This window comes from Budorcas taxicolor, chromosome 8 (assembly GCF_023091745.1).
Source record: "Budorcas taxicolor isolate Tak-1 chromosome 8, Takin1.1, whole genome shotgun sequence".
In the NCBI taxonomy this organism is placed as follows: domain Eukaryota; kingdom Metazoa; phylum Chordata; class Mammalia; order Artiodactyla; family Bovidae; genus Budorcas; species Budorcas taxicolor.
Window position 1 is genome coordinate 26,157,106 of NC_068917.1, and position 20,516 is coordinate 26,177,621.

At 43.0% G+C, this 20,516-nt stretch overlaps 1 protein-coding gene across 1 annotated transcript; it reads right to left on the minus strand.

Moving 5' to 3' along the window:
• Positions 1-19,835: 19,835 nt before the first annotated feature.
• LOC128052288 (interferon omega-1-like) lies at positions 19,836-20,516 on the minus strand. The gene has a single exon (XM_052644795.1). It carries the CDS (start codon positions 20,514-20,516, stop codon positions 19,836-19,838), a length of 681 nt encoding a protein of 226 aa, XP_052500755.1.

The following is a 20,516-nucleotide window of genomic DNA, read 5'->3' on the forward strand; positions in this document are numbered from 1 at the left end:
GATTGCCCTGATAGACTATAAGGCAGTAATGCCACATCTGGAGTGTCCAGCAAGTTGTTGTTCGGTCACTAAGTCATGTCCAACTCTTTGTGACCCCATGGACTGTTGTAGCCTACTGGGCTCCTTTGTCCATGGGAATTTCCAGGCAAGAATACTGGAGTAGGTTGCCATTTCCTTCTCCAGGGGATCTTCCAAAATCAGGAATCAAAGCCATGTCTCCTGCATTGGCAGGAGGATTCTTTATCACTGAGCCTCCAGGGAAGTCCTCGCTCTGTCCCAGAGCCAGTTCTAAGAGTGAGTAGATGTAGGATTTGAAGACTGTGTCTGAAAATGATCATCTTCTCAAAAAAAAGTAGTAAGAGTACATTTTAAATGGATGCTTTATCCTTCAGGATAATTTCTAATATCACGGATGGGAACAGGTCCAGTGAAAGTGACCAAAGGTCCAGTTTAAGTGAAAGTGAAAACTGCTCAGTTGTGTCTTACTGTTTGGGACCCCATGGACTATATATACAGTCCATGGAATTTTCCAGGCTAGAATACTGGAGTGGGTAGCCTTTCCCTTCTCCAGGGGATCCTTCCAGCCCAGGGATCAAACCCAGGTCTCTGCATTGCAGGCAGATTCTTTACCAGCTGAGCCACCAGGGAAGCCCAAGAATACTGGAATGGGCAGCCTATCCCTTCTCCAGCAGGTGTTCCTGACCTTGGAATCAAACCAGGATCTCCTACATCCAGAGCTCCTACAGACCAGGAGCTCTACAGATTGTGTAGAGCTCAACACAACACCATCTAAAAGACAAGACTGGAAGTAAGCAAGTGTAAGGGGAACTGCATCCTCTTCAATGGTACTGTTGTAATGACTGTAATGTCTTTGGAATGGTGAATGGCACTTTTGTGATAGAGAAGAATGGGAATTGGGAAGTAAGAACTTGCTGAGTATTTCTCTAAGACAGGAGGCACATTGTCAGAGGAGAGGGCTGGATCCAGGGCTTGAGACAGTGGGCACGGGGCAGGACTGCCTGGGTGATGTCCCAGCTTCAGTCTGCATTGGCTCTATGACCTTCAGCACCTCAGCTTTCTCCCCAGTTACATGGAAATGATGATCCTGTCTATTCCACGGGCTTGTTGCGATGATTGGATGGCCTCACGTATTTCTAACAATGCCTGGACAAATAAGCAGGCATTATTTAGCCGTTCCCCTGTGGGGCAAAATTCACACATCCAGCTATGGGCACTGGATAGAATTTCCCTGAGATGACCTCTTCCCTTCCTTGAATTCTCAGCTCACTTCTGATCTCATCTCTTATGCGAACCTGGCGCCCTGTCCAAACGACTAACATCTAGTAGTTTCCAGATAGCAGCTGGCCTCTCACACGTGAATGAAGTGGCTGTCCAGTCTGTACCCCAGTCTCTCTTCAGTGTGAGTTAATAGGACTATATCCGCAGAATCTGATAACCTCCATAGGGAGTGAAAAACAGAGACAAATAAATAGATTCTTAGATTTAGCAAGGCTGACAACTAGCCTTTTAGGTGAGCACTCTGCCTTGGAGCCTGCTGCCCTGCTCTGGCTCTGTCTGCAGCTAAGCAATCTCACTTGGTGTCGGGGACATTCAGCTTTAAGGGATCCAGTATGTTATTCTTTTCTTTTGTGTGCCGTTTCTCAAGGATTCTCTGTTCCTTATTAGTTCCTGGAACACAGGAGCGAGCAGAGCTGCACGCAGTTCTCACGACTGAGATCATGAGAGCGGGCACCTGCTTGGATCCCTGCAGTGACTCCCTTCAGTGACCTTAATTAAATGTAATCTACTCAGTTATGCCCCTCTTCCTCAAGATATTGAATGCTTTCTTGCCCTTTGAAGATTGTTATTTGCTTGGCTTTGTTTTTGCTTATTTTTTTTTACTGCCTAAAGCTGCCTTGTATGTAGATATATAAACATGCATTTCTGCAAATAAGGCACCCTTGTTTCACTCGAGACTTGGGTCCCCTGCATCCCTCTTCTCGTTGACTCCAGTCCCCAGGTCCCGGTCTACAAAGACCATGACGACAAGGGGTGGTCTAAAATCTGTCACACTGTAGAGCTCTTCATCCCTGATTTGTAGTTAAGTGACATTTTGTCATTTGCACAGAGAAGACTATATCACTTTCCCCCCCAATATCAGTGTTTACTTTCCATTTGCCTTTGTGCATTCAGTTCAGTCACTCAGTTGTGTCCAACTCTTTGTGACCCCATAAACTGCAGCACACCAGGCCTCCCTGTCCATCACCAATTCCTAGAGTCCACCCAGACCCAGGTCCATCGAGCTGGTGATGCCATCCAACCATCTTATCCTCTGTCGTCCCCTTTTCCTCCTGCCCTCAATCATACCCAGCATCAGGATCTTTTCCAATGAGTCATTCTTCACATCAGGTGGCCAAAGTATTGGAGTTTCAGCTTCGACATCAATGCTTCCAATGAACACCAAGGACTGATCGCCTTTAGGATGGATTGGTTGGATCTCCTTGTAGTCCAAGGGACTCTCAAGAGTCTTCTCCAACACCACAGTTCAAAAGCATCAATTCTTCGGTGCTCAGCTTTCTTCACAGTCCAACTCTCACATCCATACATAACCAAGGAAAAACCATAGCCTTGACTAGATGGACCTTTGTTGGCAAAGTAATGTCTCTGTTTTTTAATATGCTGTCTAGGTTGGTCATAATTTTCCTTCCAAGGAGTAAGCGTCTTTTAATTTCATGGCTGCAGTCGCCATCTCCAGTGATTTTGCAGCCCAGAAAAATAAAGTCTGACACTGTTTCCACTGTTTCCCCATCTATCTGTCATGAAGTGATGGGACCGGATGCCATGATCTTCGTTTTCTGAATGTTGAGCTTTAAGCCAACTTTTTCACTCTCCTCTTTCACTCTCATCAAGAGGCTTTTTAGTTCCTCTTCAGTTTCTGCCATAAGGGTGGTGTCATCTGCATATCTGAGGCTATTGATATTTCTCCTGGCCATCTTGATTCCAGCTTGTGTTTCTTCCAGTCCAACATTTCTCATGGTGTACTCTGCATATAAGTTAAATAAGCAGGATGACAATATACAGCCTTGATGGACTCCTTTTCCTATTTGGAACCAGTCTGTTGTTCCATGTCCAGTTCTAACTGTTGCTTCCTGACCTGCATACAGGTTTCTCAAGAGGCAGGTCAGGTGTCCATCTCTTTCAGAATTTTCCACAGTTTATTGTGATCCACACAGTCACCACTTGGCTTTGACATAGTCAAGAAAGCAGAAATAGATGTCCTTCTGGAACTCTCTTGCTTTTTCCATGATCCATCGGATGTTGGCAATTTGATCACAACTTAATTTTACTTTCCAGGAATGTTCAATGAAGGAGGAAAGATCTGATATCTTGAAAAATCACAGAGGAAATATACTACCTCTTCTTTTCACTTACATTTTCTCTTCCCTTTTTTTGTCAACAAACCTCAAAGTGGAAATAGAAAAGATTGCAGGGTCCTTAGGACCACTTTTACAAATTGAAACTACAAATGCCAAGCAAGAGGTAACAATATGAAAATTATATAAATGTAGCACATAAAAAAATGGCTGCTTAACCATTTGAAAGATCCCTGGAGAAGGAAATGACAATCCACTCCAGTACTGTTGCTGGGAGAGGCCTGTGGACAGAGGAGCCTGGCAGACTGCAGTCCATGGGATCCCAAGGAGTCGGACACGACTCAGTGACTGAAAGACAGCAACAACCATTGCATGGACACAGCTAGGACAAGGGTACTGGCTAAGACAAAGAGGTGCCCAAAAAGCAGCAAGTCATTCTAACCACTTGAACACCTGGACAGGAGTGGTGGCTACACTTTACTCTTCTTGAGGGTAACATTGGAGGTTTAATCATCTTGATATAGCCTGAGTTCAGCAGAATGATTGGCACAGAGTAAGTGCTCAGAAATTTTCTCAATTGAAGAGGGCAAATGAAACCAAATTTGACAAATTATAAATTTCTGCAGCAGAGCCAAAGGCGAGAACCATGCATATAAACTCAGGTATCTTTCATGCCTAATTAGCTCTTCCAAGAGGGTATCTAGAGGCAGGAGAAAGAAGACCTTTTAAAAGAAGCCTAGCAAAGTTTCCTTCAAAGTTGATCTTATCCAGAAGTAAGATCCAGATTAGTTCAGATCAGTCACTCAGTCGTGTCTGACTCTTTGTGACCCCATGAATCCCAGCTCGCCAGGCCTCCCTGTCCATCATCAACTCCCGGAGTTCACCCAAACTCATGTGCATCGAGTTGGTGATGCCATCCAGCCATCTCATCCTCTGTCATCCCCTTCTCCTCCTGCCCCCAATCCCTCCCAGCATCAGGGTCTTTTCCAATGAGTCAATTCTTCGCAAGAGGTGGCCAAAGTATTGGAGTTTCAGCCTCAGCATCAGTCCTCCAATGAACACCCAAGATTGGTCTCCTTTAGGATGGAGTGGTTGGATCTCCTTGCAGTCCAAGGGACTCTCAAGGGTCTTCTCCAACACCACAGGTCAAAAGCATCAATTCTTCGGTGCTCAGCTTTCTTCACAGTCCAACTCTCACACCCATACATGACTACTGGAAAAACCATAGCCTTGACTAGACGGACCTTTGTTGGCAAAGTAATATCTCTGCTTTTGAATATGCTATCTAGGTAGGTCATAACTTTCCTTCCAAGCAGTAAGCGTCTTTTAATTTCATGGCTGCAGTCACCATCTGCAGTGATTTTGCAGCCCCCAAAAAATAAAGCCTGACACTGCTTCCACCTTTTCCCCATCTATTTCCCATGAAGTGATGGGACTGGATGCCATGATCTTCTTTTTCTGAATGTTGAGCTTTAAGCCAACTTTTTCACTCTCCTCTTTCACTTTCATCAAGAGGCTCTTTAGTTCTTCATTTTCTTCCATAAGGGTGATGTCATCTGCATATCTGAGGTTTTTGATATTTCTCCTGGCAATCTTGATTCCAGCTTGTGCTTCTTCCAGCCCAGTGTTTCTCATGATGTACTCTGCATAGAAGTTAAATAAGCAGGGTGACAATATACAGCCTAGATGTACTCCTTTTCCTATTTGGAACCAGTCTGTTGTTCCATGTCCAGTTCTAACTGTTGCTTCCTGACCTGCATACAGATTTCTCAGGAGGCAGGTCAGGTGGTCTGGTATTCCCATCTCTTTCAGATTTTCCAGTTTATTGTGTCCACACAGTCAAAGGCTTTGGCATAGTCAATAAAGCAGAAATAGGTGTTTTTCTGGAACTCTCTTGCTTTTAATCATGATGAATTAGTTTATTAATCTGATTTTGAATTCTGTCACACTGGAATGTGTATAGATTTGGGAAAGTTCTGGCTGTAATTGAATCACATTTCTGCTACTTCATAGCACCTATGGTCTGTTGTTCTTGCACATAGTAGGTACTCAGTAAATGAGGGTATCAAAGCACATGCTAAAGAGAACCAGTTATTGTTTAATGGCTTGGGAGGGTCGTTCAGAAGATAGAAATACTTCCTGTAAAGTGTTTAGCACAGTCCCAGGTGCAGAGGGAACGTTTAATGAATGTTACCTTTTCCTATTTCTTTTACTGTTTTTTGAATTGTCTTACTGACTTGAACGAGTGTGTGCATGTCTGCTCAGTTGCTCAGTAGTGTCCTACTCTTTGCAACCCCATGGACTGTATTTTGCCAGGCTCCTCTGTCCGTGGAATTGTCCAGGCAAGAATACTAAAATGGGTTGCCATTTCCTCCTCCAGGGGATTTTCCCGACCCAGGGATGGAACTGGCATGTCCTGTATCTCCTGTATTGTCAGGCTAGTTCTTTACTAATGAGTCACCTGGGAAGCCCTTTAATGAGTGAGGCCAATCTATTTTCAATTCATGTTTCCTAAAGCTGCCAATTTGGGCTTCCCAGATGGTGCTAGTGTCAAGGACTAGCTAGACTGGCAGGCTATAGTCCATGGGATCGCAAAAGAGTCAGACACAGCTGAAGAAACTTAGCATGCACACACTCAAGGCTGTGAATTTGCAACTTTGCGTCCGCAAATTTGAAGAATAGTGATTGAATTTCCATTACTTACTAAATTTCTCATTTCATTTTTTAATTCTGACTTGACCATAATTTATCAGGATGATTTAAAATCTCTAAATGATTGCTTTTGTGCTAAGTTGCTTCCATTGTGTTTGACTCATTGTGACCTGATGGACCGCCAGTCTCCTTTTTCCAAGGGATTCTCCAGGCAAGAATACAGGAGTGGGTTGCTGTGCCCTCCTCCAGGGGATCTTCCCGACCTAGGGATGGAATCCAGGTCTTTTATGTCTATCTGCATTGGTAGGCAGGTTCTTTACCACTGCTACTGCTGCTGCTAAGTAGCTTCAGTGGTGTCTGACTCTTTACCACTAGCGCCACCTATTTTAATATTAATTGCAGGCATTCTGATGTGAGCATGCAACTTATAATATGTTTGCTCTGGAGGAATTATAGGTATTTTCTGGGTAGTCTAATATATGATAACTTTCATGGGTGATTTATAAATGTTTGATAGAAGTTGTATTTCCTAGTCTAGGTGATAGTGGCCCTGTATATAAACCTCTGGTTTATAGTCTTTTACATCATATTTCAGGCCTTCTTTTCTCTATTATTTTTCTGTATTTTTTTACCAACGTACTGCACTGGACTAAATTTCAGTGCTACCATGTTTCTGTTTGCATTACTACATATTGCTGCATTTTCCCCACTAAATCTCCTATAATATTTGAAATTTAGTTCCATGCTTTTAAAATTTAATTATAGATCCAATTGCATTTCCATGTATATTGACCTTGTTTCTCAAATGTAACATGTTTTAATTGAATTGTCCTGGATGTTAATGACATTAATATTGATATTAATTATTTATCAAGATCTCATTGACGTTAACATTGCCACCTCTAATTACATCCTTCATTATATTTTCTTGCTCTGTATTTGCCCATCTTTTTTGTTGTTGTAGTTTTAGTATTAATAAGTATTTAGTATTATTTGAATTTCGGCTTTTCTTCCTCTTCAAGGTAATAGTGGGGTTTATGTTTAAAGCAATCAACAGATGTTTTCATTCATAAGTAGCTTGTATTTATTATCTTGAGTGCTGTATATCTGGGTCTTAAGTGCATTGATTTCTGCTTTACTGTTAATATTACTTTTACGTATTCTTAAAGCTACTGAATTAATTTGTTTTAGTATTTATCTGGCTGTGCTGGGTCTCTGTTGCTGTGCGGGCTTTCTCTAGTTGTGGTGCTTGGGCTTCTCATTGCAGCAGCTTCTCTAATTGAGGAGCAGGGGCTGCAGGTGCACAGGCTTCAGTAGTTGCGGCTCATGGGCTGAGTAGTTGCGACTCCCAGACTCTAGAGCACAGGCTCAGTAGTTGTGACTTACGCGCCTAGTGGCTCTGAGGCATGTGAGATCTTCTTGGACCAGGGATCAAACCGGTGTCCCCTGCATTACAAGGCAGATTCTTAACCACTGGACCACCAGGGAAGCCCTTTTACATATTTTTTTTGACACTTGCCATACTCCTTTCAATTCTCCATTGCCATTGATTTAAACCCAGTATACTTTTGAAAGCAATTTAGAGTTTCTTTTGTGTTTTGAATGAAAAATTGCAAAATTAATACTGCAAAAATTAACCTATTGGGGGAGTTCCCTGGTGGTCCAAAATCACTGCAGATGGTGACTGCAGCCATGAAATTAAAAGATGCTTACTCCTTGGAAGGAAAGTTATGACCAACCTAGATAGCATATTCAAAAGCAGAGACATTACTTTGTCAAGAAAGCTCCGTCTAGTCAAGGCTATGGTTTTTCCCATGGTCATGTATGGATGTGAGAGTTGGACTGTGAAGAAAGCTGAGTGCTGAAGAATTGATGCTTTTGAACTGTGGTGTTGGAGAAGACTCTTGAGAGTCCCATGTCCTCAAGGAGATCCAACCAGTCCATCCTAAAGGAGATCAGTCCTGCGTGTTCATTGGAAGGACTGATGTTGAAGCTGAAACTCCAATACTTTGTCTACCTGATGCGAAGAGTTGACTCATTGGAAAAGACTCTGATGCTGGGAGGGCTTGGGGGCAGGAGGAGAAGGGGACGACAGAGGATGAGACGGCTGGATGGCATCACTGACGCGATGGACAGGAGTTTGAGTGAACTCTGGGAGTTGGTGATGGACAGGGAGGCCTAGCGTGCTGCGATTCATGGGGTCGCAAAGAGTTGGACACAACTGAGTGACTGAACTGAACTGAACTGGTGGTCCAGTGGTTAGGACTTCCACTGCTGTGGGCCTGGGTTCAGTCCCTAGTCATGAAGCTAAAATCCCACAACCTGCATGGCACACCCAAAAATAAATAAATACGTTTTTGAAAGTAATTTTAACCGATTTTACTGTTCCCTTCTAGTTCTTATTGGGGCTCTTGCTTTTAGCCAATAGGGTAAGTGTTCATAGGAGACATGATGGGAATGGGTATGCACCTGAATTTATGTTCAAGTACAAGCAGACAAGAGGCTCTAAAAGACTAGTGAAAATAAATTGGCGGTTTATTTAAGAAAATAAAAACATGTTAATTTTGAATGTGCTTAGCAGGATGGTCGGAGAAGGCAATGGCACCCCATTCCAGTACTCGTGCCTGGAAAATCTCGTGGACGGAGGTGCCTGCAAGACTGCAGTCCATGGTGTCGCTGAGGGTGGGACACGACTGAATGACTTCACTTTCAGTTTTCACTTTCATGCTTTGGAGAAGGAAATGGCAACCCACTCCAGTGTTCTTGCCTGGAGAATCCCAGGGACGGGGGAGCCTGGTGGGCTGCCATCTATGGGGTCGCACAGAGTTGGACACGACTGAAGCGACTTAGCAGTAGTAAGTCATGATGGTAAGTTGAATGCAGTAGGCAAAATTAATGCCATGTATTTCAAATGTGATGGCTGGAAAATTTTTTGGAGTCCTGTGGTCAGTAAGGCCATAATCAACTTAAACAATTCTCATTGTAAGATGGAGCATATGAAGATATAGCAATGAGTCTGGTATTCTTATCTAAAGACAGTTCTCATCCTGAGAATCAAAATCTTTTTGAATGATGATGATACTGTTGGCTATCATTAATGATTACAGCTTCTGACCTGTTTTTCAGGACATACTGAATCTGCATCCAGCCACAAATAGAGTTAAGGAAACAACTAGAAGATCTACCAGAGTGTCACATAAACTACTCTTTTTTGATGGCTACCCTGTGAGCTTTAACCAAGAAAGCAGGTGAATCAAGTTAGGTCTGAGGGAGAGCATAAGGGCAGGGCACCATGCTCTCCATCTGTTCCTGGAAGCCTTTCATGGCCTCTCTTTAGGGATCCACTATCCAGCGTTGGACTGGAGCAAGCTAAAGCAGTGAGAGGAAGATTTAGGCAAACCTCCTGCCTGTGCTCCAGGCCCTCAGCTTTGGAGTCTTACTTGACTAGTGAGTAATGCATTCCTGAACAAAAGATATGAAATTGGAGTTTTACTGCCACCTATGGGATATAGTCAAATACTGGCTTAGAGCCTGGCTATACTGGTCTCTCGAACTTCAGCTGGGAAGAAGGCAAGAAATTAGAACGCAAAGAACATTTTGATGTCCTGTTAATTTAAAAGCAAAAAAAAAAAAAGTAGAAATAAAGCAAAACAAATTCTTATTCATAGTAGTGATCCCAGTAATGTGACAAGTATGCTTTTGGATGCACATATTCATCTTACTCCAAAGTAGGTTTACACATATAACTGGCATATTTGTATACTTTAAACCAAAAAAGAGACACATATTTAATTAACAATTTATTTGTAAATGTTATCCCTGCGCTGACTTACATTGTGTCTAGCACCATGTAAAGACAAGCTGTAATAACTGACTCTTGGGATGAAGGCATTGGGGTTTTGTTTTTTGCTTTCTCAAAGGATCCTTGAATTCTGCAATGCAAATTTACTCCCCCACCTCTATGATCAATTACCTGCAAGTTCTGCACATTAATTTCTTTCTTTTTAAATATACAATTTTTTAATTTTTAAATTAATATTTTGGCTGCTCTGGGTCATACTGCTGTGCTTGGACTTTATCTAGTTGCAGCAAGGGGTACTATTCTTTGTTGTGGTAAGGAAGTTTCTCACTGTGGTGGCTTCTCTTGTGACTCATGGGCTGTAGAGCTCGGGCTCAGTAGTTATGGTGTTAGGACCAAACTGAAGCCAGGACAGGCTCTAAGGGGCAGGCTAGGCCTGAGGTTTAGTCTCTAGGAAAGCTGAGGCACTGGGAACTCCCGCAGGCAGTGTAGCTTGATGAATCAGAAAAAATCCCCGTAGCCCCCCGCCGGCGCCAGACCTGAGCCAATCCGGATAGGGATGCAAGGTTAAAAGTCCCGTGCGCGCATACGGTTTAACCAATCAGCTATGCTGTTACAGGAACAAAGAACCGTCTGTATAAAAGTAAATGTGATTCAGAGCTCGGGGCTCTGGCCTTATTCCACTGTGTTGGATGTAGCCAGGGCCCTGGCTCGAGCTAGTAATAAACCCCTTTATGCTTTTGCATTGCTGTGGACGTCTTATTCTCTCAGTTTTGGGGACTCGGACTCTGGGCATAACAATGGGACACAGGCTTAGCTGCCTCAGGGCCTGTGGGATCTTCCAGACCAGGGATCCAGTCCATGTCCCCTGCACTGGGAGGTGAATTCTTAACCGCTGTACCACTAGGGAAGTATGATAATTTCTTTCTTAGAAAGAATTCCTTGAAAGCATATGCTCACTGGATATTTTTTTCTCTCCGTGGACTCACAGGAGCTATGTCATGATCACAAGCACCACAGTTTTCAGAGCCAGAAGAAAATTCACTGTGGGAAAAAAAAAATACACAGTGATATGAGTAGCTCATGATGAGGCTAGAAATGTAATTTTTCCAGCCAGATTCAACAACCTTCCTGTAAACATTCCAAATCTCTGGACTACAGAAAACCAGGTTTCAGCTCCATCTCTTGGAGCTCAGTTTCCAGGCCCCTTTCAAGCAAGTTGGACCTGACTATACCTATACCTGTTGACATTCCTTCCCCAAGAGGTTGTCCCACAGCCCTCTCCTGAGATGACATCTTAGCCTAGCCCAGCCTGAGTTCCTGTCCCTTTGTAGAACTCTGAGGTGGAAAAGATAGGAGTATGAAGAGTGAGCAATCCGCCCTTTCTTCCACAGTTCTGCTGACCCGGAGTTCATATTCATGTCAGGATTTGAGCAGACTTCTGCTTCTGGAATGTGGTGACCTGTCTTCTGGGATATGGTGACCTGTTGCATCTGAGGGGTACTGAGGGGCATGGCAGTGATACTTCTAGCTTGAAAGATGGTAGGATGATGAAATCTTTCACCTACTCAGTGATATCAAGGGGAGAAACACAACTAGGCTTTCATTTTTCATGCCTGACTCCCATTCATGAGTGCTGTTAAGCTGGAAGAATCAGGCACGACAACACCCTTGTCAAGGATCTTCGGTAGGTCTAAATTTCATATTGTTACCGAATCCATGCTTGCTCTGCTCACCACACAACAGGTCAGCGAATCCGAGGGAGGAAGTGTTGAGGCAAGGAGGAGACTTAAATCGGGGAGCCGGCAGCCAGAGAAGATGGGAGGCTAGTGCTTCAAAATAAACATCTTGTTTAGGCCTAGATGCCAGGTTCCTTTATGGAACAGAGATGCACGGGAGGAAACAGAATAAAAAGACTTTTAACTCTGCACACTTGCAAATGTCCCCTAGAATGGCAAGCCCCAGGCAGGGGAATGTGTTCGTTTTACTTCCTTACAGTTAGTCTTTCACAGATGGGCAGGGTCAGGTTATCTCCCTGAGGCAGGCCATTATGGATGTTTATAATAACAAAAATGGGTTAAAGTCACAGAAGCAGATCCAGTGCAAATTTAAAATTAATTCTTCCCGGTTATAATATCAGCCTTCACCTGGACTCCAAGGCTGCAGTCACATTAACAAAATGCCTGTGTTGAAAGCTGTTGTCCACATCGTCCACGGTATAGGAGACTTGCTTGTGTTTCCCACCATAGAAGGGTAGCAGATCAAGCGGCAAGATTGTGCTGGATTTGAAGTGAGAAAGACCTGGATTCAATTCTGAGTACTATTTTGAACCATTTGAGCTATAAGGAAAATCACTGAAGCTGAGTCTGTATTTTCTCATCAGTAACAATTTCCTACTCACATCTGGTTGTCTCTAAGGTTCTACGAGTCCTGTTTGATGGGCTCAGACAGACGACTTTTAGAAACGAAAGTTCACAGAACCTGAGGATAAGAATACTGGCGACAATGACCGTCTACCTTGTCCAGTTCCTAAAGCCTCCAGCCTGTGGAAAACGAAAGCAGGAACACTGGTGACAGCAACGCTGCAGAGCTCCTGAAGGGTTCGGATTTCTACTCTCGTTTTTCATCTTACTGAAAATTCACCTGATTGTAAAGTGTACATCAACACTTCTATAATGTAGATGTATCGTTTTTATTATGTACACTTTCCAGTAAAGACAAAAAGCTTTAGAATACTCAGTAATTTGCCTGAGGCCACACAGTTACCAAGTGATGAAGTCAAGACTGAAACTCAAGGTAGTCCATCCTGACTAACCCCTTCTACCCTTATACATTGCGCGGGGAGCAGAGATGAATGGATAAGCTCTTAGCCTACAGCTTACAAGTAATTAATAACAGGCCAGAAGCATTCTGCCAGGGCCTTGCTGAGAGGTCGAATGAATGGTAAGGAAGAGCTGTAGGGTAATCAGCATGGCTACGAGCCAGCAGAGACTGATTTGTAAGGACCCCACCTAAGAGCTGGACATGACCGAGTGACTAAGCACACGCACACACATGCTCTCAACCCAGAAGCAGGTGTGTTTCAACTTTAACCTATGCCCTCGGGAACCACAGGGCCAACAATGTTGTAAACACCTGTGCATTCTTCTCTCATTCTCACATGCCTTGCCTGGTTTTAATTTGTGGAATCAGATCTGCAGTCAGAATTTCTTGGATAAAATGTACACCAGCAAGAAAATTAGCTCTTTCTTCTAAAAACAGCGTTAGTGCACATAGTTTAAAAATGAACAGGGTTCTTCTTCAGCAAGCTTGAATCTTCTTCCCACCAGCCACAAAATTAGACTCCCGTTCCTGGTCTCTTTACAGTGAGGAATGGTCATGAGAATGAATTCTGGCCAGTTGAACATGGTTGGAAGTCATGTTTTCCTTGCACAGGTCTGGCCTTTGAAAACACAGCCATGTACTCCATCAGGCTTTTTCCCTTTACCAAGGAGAGGAATAAACCCAACACCACAGAGACATTTAAAATCACATATTGTTGATAGCAAAGGCATTGTAGGGAAGTGTCCCTGATTCACTGTTTGGGAGAGAACCATCTGGTCAGGAATGCTTACACTGAGGTGTTAACATGGATGGAAGATAAACCTCTATTGTGCTCAAAATGCAGTTATTTTCATGTTTTTCTGTTTGAGCAGCTAATATTAATTACCTTAACAGACCAAAGTCTGTAACAAAATAATGAAGAAAGTTTGCCATGAAAAGTTACATCTCAGCTTCTAGTAAGAAATGGAATATTTCCTGCCATATTAGTAAACAAGGATGTTACAGTAATCAGCAATTGCAGCCCTTCCCAGGAGCTTGTGAGCCCTGAAGGAACTCTGGAAGGAGAACACATGCCATCTAGCAGCCCTCATACTGTAGCCACTCCCTACAGTGAGCCCTGAGGAAAAGAAGATCAGGATGTGTCAACACAAGAAACTGGCCCCAGACAGCCAAGGTGCAGAGCAAGGAATGATTCCGGTCAGCCCAGACTCTTGCATCTTCCATACATAGAAAACTGCTAAATTCCTTTACTGGGCATATCTAATTTTAGTTCGGGATAATCTTTTGATGTTCAGACTACCTGCCCTTTGTTGCAAAACTTCTAGGTAACCTGGGTCTTCCCCATGCCTCCTCGGGGCAGTCCTCTCAGGATGACTTCAGATGTTGTCTCCCAGGCTTGAAGTCCTAAAATTTCCCATTGAATAAAACATAACTCTCAATTTTTAGGACATGAATAATTTTAAAGTCGACACAAGGGACAGCATATACCTTCCAAAAAAACAAAAAAGATAAATGATTTATTATAACGAGGTTATTTAAAGAAGCATAAGTTAAAAAAATAGCGTAAATCATTTACATTTCTGAAACTTTCTTTTTTTGGAAACCCTATGGATTTTAAATATAAAGCCTTGAATTTCAGATTTTTTGTAGCTGATACAGAAAATACAATCTAGATTGCTTGCTTGGATTTGACAAACAGTAGTATTAACATAATTGATTAGAGAATTATGAGAATCATTTTATTATTTTCTGAATTTTCTGTGAAATTTATTCAATGGGGAAAGCACACTTCACTCATCCTTTGGACAATCTCCAAGGCAAGGCAGCTATAGTCCTCCTCTTCTAAATAGCTGCTGACTCCTTGGAGGCACTTTTGGGACAACTTTCCCAAGCAAGGACAAGCTAGAAGACTGTCTATTTTCATCTTCTGCTCCAGCTCCAGACTGGCTAGAGAATAATTTAACAAGCAGGTCTTACTCCAAACTATACTGTAGTTTTCTGAGTGGAACAGGTTTAAGATCTGGAACAGATTGAGAATCCAATGATAGAAACAGGTGGCTTGCCTAGTTGTAGTGAAAAAAAAGAAAATGAAAGCCGGTCCTGTCATGCTTGCGTGATTGATCTGACATCTCAAAACGGAGGATTTCCTGCTTTTCACAGCTTTGAGCCCAGGAGAAGCTGAAGCAAGGTATCACTAGCACCATTAGCAAACAGATTTTGCCATTCCGCTCAGTGATTCAGCGGACCACGGAGAAATGGCACGCGCTGCTGCGGTTCAAGTGAGCCCAAAGCTCGTTTGGCTGCGCCCCAGCGGCCGGGAGGGCGCACCCCAATTCGCCGTAACGCACCGACAGCGCCGCCCACCCAGCGGGACCCGCCTCCAGGTTCAGCGCCGCGAACTCTAGCGCGGGATCCACCGGGAGAACCCGGGAGTCCCCGTCGGCAGGAGCCTCGGCCTCGGGCGAGGCGCTGCCGGGGCCCAGGGAGCGCGTGGGGCCGCCGGAGCCGTGAGGAAATTTCCTTTTCGGGCCCGACTGCCCACGGCAGCTTTGCCGCGGCATCGCTCCGAGCCTTTGATTTCTGCACCTGCTCCTGCGTTCACCCTCCCCTTCCTGGGAAGAGATTTTAGCCAGAGCGGTTTACACCGTGCCTGTTGATGCTACGATTGATGGCTTGAAATCAGAGCATGTCGTGGTATGTTTTCAGATTCAAGGTTGTTTCTGGGGGAAAAGACTAATTCAGGGAAAGGGGACAGGCATCTACAATCTGGACAGGTATCTATCAAGTAATGGGGTCCCCCAGTCCTGCGAGTGGAATGACTTAGGGACACAGCTGATGCGCGGCTCAAACTTACTGGAGCCCGAGGCAGAGGTAAGCTTTGTTTCTATAGGCTTCCTTTTATGATTTTTAATGGATTATTTTTCCTACAGCTTTAAATTGGTGGAGAAATATTGAAACTATTATTGAAATATTATTAATATTAATAACCATATATTATTATAAACTATTATTAACATTAAAATGCACAGCAACATTTAAAATATTGAAACTATTATTTAAAATACTATTAATGATTAACGTTGAAATTTTAAATATTGAAGCTATTATTTATTAATAGTTGCATAATTATTATATACTGTCAATTATTAATATTCAAATTCACAGCACCTTTAAAAATTTACATGTTTTATTTATACCCAAACCAGAATTCATTATACTTTTTTCTTCGTTCTAATAAAAGGAAACTAATCAGTTTTCAAAATATGCTTCTTTAATTATCTTGTCATTATTCAGAATTGCTATTTTGACATTTTCTGTGGTTTTAAAGAATTTTTAATTAACTTCAGCTCACTGGAATTTCTTTTGCAGCATCCCCCTATGACTAGTATTTGCTATAAATTTTCAAGGTCACTTCTGATTTTGCTTAAGATTGCACTAAATCGAATTTGTGAGTCACTTGGGAAGATACAAACACAAAACTGATTTTATATTACAAATTACTGATGTTGCATCTTGCTTGTGTGTGTGTGTGTGTGTGTGTGTGTGTGTGTTAGTCGCCTGGTCATGTCCCACTCTTTGCAAGACCATGGATTGTAGCTCGCCAGGCTCCTCAGCTCACGGAATTCTCCAGGCAAGAATACTGGAATGGATGCTATTCCCTTCTTTAGAGGATATTCCCAACCCAGGGATTGAACCCAGGTCTCCATATTGCAGCGGGATTCTTTACCACCTGACCACCAAAAAACCCCACATCTTGCCTGAAACCACTTAAAATGAATTTCTGCAGAACCTAAATCATCAAAATACGTTAGAGCCAAGTCAGTGGCTGCTTTTTGCATATCAGATGTATTTCCATGAAAATAAAGTTCCTTTGTTAAATACTCAAAATGTGAATGCACTTAGTTTGGATTTTCATATTCATATCTAAATGTCAAAGTTGAAATCAGGACGTCTATAATCTAACTTTAAAAATATGCTTATAGCCCATAATAATTGATACTTTCATCCAGTTATTCCTGCATTTCCAATTTCTAATTCCTGTTTTCCCATTTATGTTCAAGTTCAGAAAGTGAGTTCATATCTATCCCAAGCATTTACATTTATTAACATACTTTCAGGGCTTCCCAGGTGGCTCAGTGGTAAAGAATCCACCTGACAGTGTAGGAGCCACAGGAAACAGGGGTTCTTTGCCTGGATTGGGAAGATTCGCTGGAGGAGGAAATGGTAACACACTCCAGGATTCTGGGTGGGATAATCCCATGGACAGAGGAGCCTGGTGGGTAAATCCATGCGGTCGCAAAGAGTTCAAGCAAGAGTTGAACACCACTAAGCGTGCGGGCAACATACTTTCAAACTTACTGTGTTTCATTTGTTGTAAGCAACATGGTAGGCCTCCTATGAGTAAGCTGTTTTGTTTTTGTTTTGTTTATTTATTTGGCTGTGGTGGGTCTTAGTTACTGCTTGCAAGGTTTTCCATCATCCTTGCAGTGTGATCTTTAGCTTCGCCTGAGACCTAGTTCCCTGACGAGGGATGAAACCAGGCCCCCTGCACTGGGAGCTCGGAGTCTAAGCTACTGGACCACCAGGGAATTCCCCGAACAAGCTGTTTTATTTCAAGAAGGGTTTATGCAGGGTTTTAGTAGAGCTTTATAAACTTTTACCATTTGGTTTAAAATAGCATCCTGCCAAATTAAGCTGTATGAAAGTGTATAATCTCTTTGTGCCAAAATCCTTTAGATTTTAGCACAACATACATTGTCACTTGATACTATATCTTTTAATATTTGGCAGACATCTTTGTGTGTGAAGTGCTATGATTGCACATGACCTTGATACCCATTAGATGTCTATTTATGTTTTTAGTATGGATTTTAGAATAGGAAAACTGAAAAATACATTTATCCTCTGTACAGTACTACAAAAGCTTATCATATGTCAAGTCACAAAAGCAATATGTTGATGATTGAACTAAAACTATGAGTTGAATAAGGCACAAATTTAGCATAATGATCCTTGAGGGAAATAATGACTTGTTCATCACTGCATGCGCTTCTCTGTCTTTCCACTCTGACAAGTCCACCACAAAGTGATATTATTTACAAAAATGAGAAATTGCTATGTTAGCCAAATAGTGATTTAAAATAGTAAAATATTTAAAATACTCATGTTTCTGTCATTTCCTACATTCTTCAAAATAACTCTCAGAAAACATATTGCAAAAACATAAAAAAATATGCACAGAGATAGTAAGCTACACTTTCCTCAAAGTTCCACCTTATTTCTCTCCTCTGCTTCACAAACAAGTTTGCAAAATCGTTGTCTGTACACAGCACCCTTAATCCCCCTTCCTCTTCACTTACTCCCATCTGGTTTCTGCCCCGTTAATTCTGCTAAACCAGATCCTGCTATGGTCACTGGTGGCGTATGTTTCAGGGCCGCTGGCACAGTTCAGTCCTCACCCACCCTGCAGGCCCCACTGTGTCTTTGAAGCACACGCCTTCCCTTCAGTAGTCTCTCCCCTGGTCATCCTTGTGTCCTTCTCGCTGCCCTGCCCCCTGCCTCAGTGCCTGTCGCAGACTCTCCTCTGCCTGACCCTTAAACACCGAGGGTCCTCTTCTCATTGTCTATTCTATTTATAAGCGAGCACATCCATCCCCATGTCCTTATTACCAGACTCACAACGCTGCTGCTGCTGCTGCTAAGTCACTTCAGTTGTGTCCGACTGTGCGACCCCATAGATGGCAGCCCACCAGGCTCCTCTGTCCCTGGGATTCTCCAGGCAAGAACACTGGAGTGGGTTGCCATTTCCTTCTCCAATGCGTGCATGCATGCTAAGGTGCTTCAGTCGTGTCTGACTCTGTGCGACCCCATGGACAGCAGCCCACAGGCTCCTCTGTCCACGGGATTCTCCAGGCAAGAATACTGGAGTGGGTTGCCATTTCCCTCTCCAAGACATACAGTAAAGAATTTCAAATCAGCACTTATACCCGTGGCATTTGTTTATTGTAGACCCACTTGGCCAACAGCCATTCAGGCTTCTACAATTACGTACCTCTCACGTACGACTGAGAGATTTCACTTTCACTTTTCACTTTCGTGCATTGGAGAAGGAAATGGCAACCCACTCCAGCGGTCTTGCCTGGAGAATCCCAGGGACAGAGGAGCCGGGTGGGCTGCTGTCTCTGGGGTCACAAAGAGTCGGACACGACTGAAGCAACTTAGCAGCAGCAGCAGCAGCAGCAAGTACCATAGCAAAGGTATCCCTCTTTTTTTCCCTGAAAATTACCTGTAAAAGTTACTGTAAGTATCTTCTGATGTGAGAACCCAGTTTTCCATTACTTATTTTTGGATTTTTTAATATAATTGAGATTTTTAAAAAATACATTATTTTTATGTATCGTTCTCTATGAGACTGAAAGTTTGAACATAGAAGATACTGAATGAGATTTATTTATCAGTGTTTCTTAAGGCAGTTCCACCATCTGCCACTTTGATACTCAATTAATACATGTGACGTGAACTGAATGAATGAATGAGTAGAGAAGTGTTACCATCAGTTACTCACTTTTGTTTAGAATACTGAAGATTGAATTTAGGTGTTAAGAATAAACAGACTCAGTGTCTGGATTTCTACACAGAGACCACTGCACAAATATGTTTCCAGTGAGGCAGTGGAGATCTTCACCTGTGGAGATTTCTTTCATCAAAACACAGGATTTTCTACATAAATGCTCATTGCTGGATTAGTTCATTTTTTGTTTATTCAATCATTCAGTAAAAATATGTTTGGAAATGCCATCCACTAAAAGAGAGCAGAATAAATTTGATCTCACACACACAAAAAGAAAACTAAAAGAGTTTGATAAGAATTTAATAAATAAAAAATCATATTTAATGAAATGGAAGCTGAACATATTTCCTAAATCTTAATACAATGTGAAGGCAAATATCCTTATATGAAAATATAAATATGACAAGTATAAATAAATAATAAATAAATCAGGGAAATAATCGCTTAAGGACTGATGACCCTAGAGCTAAGTTTTTAACATCCTTGCTTAATACTACAAAATATATGCTTAAGTAATTCAGTAAATTTTGTGGCTAAAGCAGAAATCAGAAACTTCTGAAATGACCACAGGTGAGTGTGCAAGGCTGATGTGACATCTTAGTGAGTGAGAGTCCTTTCAAGGTGAGTTCAGATCTCCACCCATCTTTCTTAACCTTTCTTGCAAGCTGATTGACGACGAGAGGGCTTTCATCATCTCCACTCTGAGGATTTCCCAGGTGCAGTCGCTGTATTCCTTCTCTTGTAGGTAGACATGGATGCCCTGGAAGTACCTCTTCACGGCCAGGGTGGGGCCCGTCCTTCCCAGGGCAGAGTCTTCCTTTCCTGTCACCTGCTCCAGGCAGGCGTCCAGGTCGTCCAGCTGTTGATGGAGTCCTGTGCGGAGCTGCTCCAGGAGGGTGGTGTCCCAGGCAGCAGAGGTTCGCTCTGTGTGGAAGAGGTTGAAGCTCTGCTGGAGCATCTCGTGGAGCACAGAGATGGCCTGGGCCTCCTGGAGCTGGCCACCCTCCACCATCTCCTGGGGGAAAGCGAAGTATTTTCTGTCTTGCAGACAGAAGCGAGGGGAGATTCTCCTCATTTGGCCCAGGAGCCTGAGGTTCTTCCTGCCAACCAGCATGTGGTTCTGGGCCAGGTCACAGCCCAGGGATCCTCCTGGGCCGTAGCTGACCAGCACCAGGGCCATGAGTAGAGAGAGCACGAAGGCCATGGGGAAGATCGGCTGCTGCTGGGCTGACTGAGACGGCGTCTGGTGGAACTTTGAGGTAGGTTCTCTGATGCCAGGCTTTCTAAGTGAGGCCAT